This window comes from Morone saxatilis, unplaced genomic scaffold (genome assembly GCF_004916995.1).
Source record: "Morone saxatilis isolate NCDOM2014 unplaced genomic scaffold, NCSU_SB_2.0 Contig21, whole genome shotgun sequence".
Lineage (NCBI taxonomy): Eukaryota > Metazoa > Chordata > Actinopteri > Moronidae > Morone > Morone saxatilis.
The window spans coordinates 20,869,161-20,870,808 of record NW_023339774.1 but is presented as its reverse complement, the minus strand read 5'-3'; the positions used below and the strand labels follow the sequence as shown (position 1 = coordinate 20,870,808).

Genomic DNA, 1,648 nt, shown 5'->3' with positions numbered 1-1,648 from the left:
TTGCATTGTGGGAAATGTAGGATATAGAATATTACATAGATAGACATAGATAGTTCCTATCCTTTTAGCTGTGTCAGTGACCTGTGATTGAACATGAGTTGTGAGTGAACCATTCAAACAAGAGGCGTTGTTATTTTCTTATGAAGAGTTAAGTACATTTTAAATATAAATCCCCAAATCACACATCAAAGGGTAAAAATATTCAGTATTTCATACAAAAAATCCTTTTTAATCATCTCAGATTTTGGATAGAGAGATAGAGCAATATGGAACCAACTTACCCAAATCTGCATATGATGGCGCCTTGTTGCCAGAGCCGCACCAGAGAGTCCCTGGTACAATGAAACCGCGCTTTACACGATGATGGGCCCTGACCTCTGACCTTTCAGCTTGACCTTGATGATTCACAGCCGATGAACCGGCCGCGCTGAGCCCACCGACGCTCCTCGCCAGCCTCTTCCCTGTGCGCTCCCGGTGCCCGTCGACACCCGGAGAGGCCACAGGGACGCACAGATCCTCTGCCTCAAACATGGATTCCGGATCGAAATTCTCATCTGGATCTTTGGGAAACTCGTGCCCGCGCTCGTGGCACAGAGACAAATAGTTCTGGATAACCGCTGCGTCCTCGCTCCAAGCGCAGCTGAGCGGAGCGCGCTCCCCGGACCAGGAGCTGTGGTAGAACCGCAGAGATGGAGGAGCCTGCAGGGGGTCGCCCCGGAGGAAAAAGTAGTGCACTTCTCCGTTTCGCAAAACTTTTGCCCAGGTGCAGAAGAGCGAGGCTTCTGCAGGCGTCCATCTCAGGAGTGATGATGTTAAAATGACAGCGACGAGATTAGCGACGTGCGTCATGGTGGCGCGTCGGGAACAGCGGCTGGATGAAAGAGGCTGCTTCCCCGTCAGTATAAAACTAATTATTGCTTCAGTCACTGAGGAGTTTGTGCCAGACTGACACACTTCAGGTTGGCTTTAAATGGGGAAAGGGGGGAGGCGCGTAGGGGGTTTAAGGTGGATCCAAAATAAACGCAACATCCAAATCAGCCTGAATCATGTGACCTGTCAGAGTAGTTAAACATCAGTCTCTCTCTCTCTCTCTCCCACATCAGTGACAGTGACCATGACATATTGATCAACACGCGCACACCCACACGAGCCAAATAGCTTTATCAATCTGCAAATGTGACTAATACAGGGTATTGATAAGTGACAGACCCAGTAAAAAGACACTTTAGTAAAAAATGTGACAAACTAATCGATTTTTATTGATTGATAAATAGGATGTGAGACAAATATCCAACTACTTTCTTTCCCCCATTTCGTTTTCAGTAGTTTATTCTCACTTTCTACCATTGATGATGAGATTTATTTTTATTTCAAGACCATGTGCCCTTCACATAGCCCTCAGTTCCCAGTAAACAGTACAATGTTAATCCTAACAGCATATCTGAATAAAATAAGTAAGTTTATATAATTTAATCCTTCAAAATGTTGAAGTCACTTATTCCCATGACTTAAACCTAACTCAAAAAATAATACTTTAAGTATTGATTATATAATTCCAGCTCATTTTCTTTAATCTGACTTTATTTCATTACAAAAATTAATTATTAATTGATTAAGTAATGTGATAATTTTGCTTTAGTGGAAGAAA

General features: G+C 43.3%; 1 protein-coding gene across 1 annotated transcript in view; it reads right to left on the bottom strand.

Annotated features, from left to right (window-relative positions):
* The window catches only part of pla2g3 (phospholipase A2 group III), a 4,804-nt gene extending 3,915 nt beyond the window's left edge, over positions 1-889 (bottom strand). The window contains exon 1 of the mRNA XM_035668348.1: positions 282-889. Within this exon, the coding sequence (XP_035524241.1) occupies positions 282-849 (568 nt within the window). The 5' untranslated portion in view covers positions 850-889. The remainder of the gene's footprint in view (positions 1-281) is intronic.
* Positions 890-1,648: the final 759 nt, after the last annotated feature.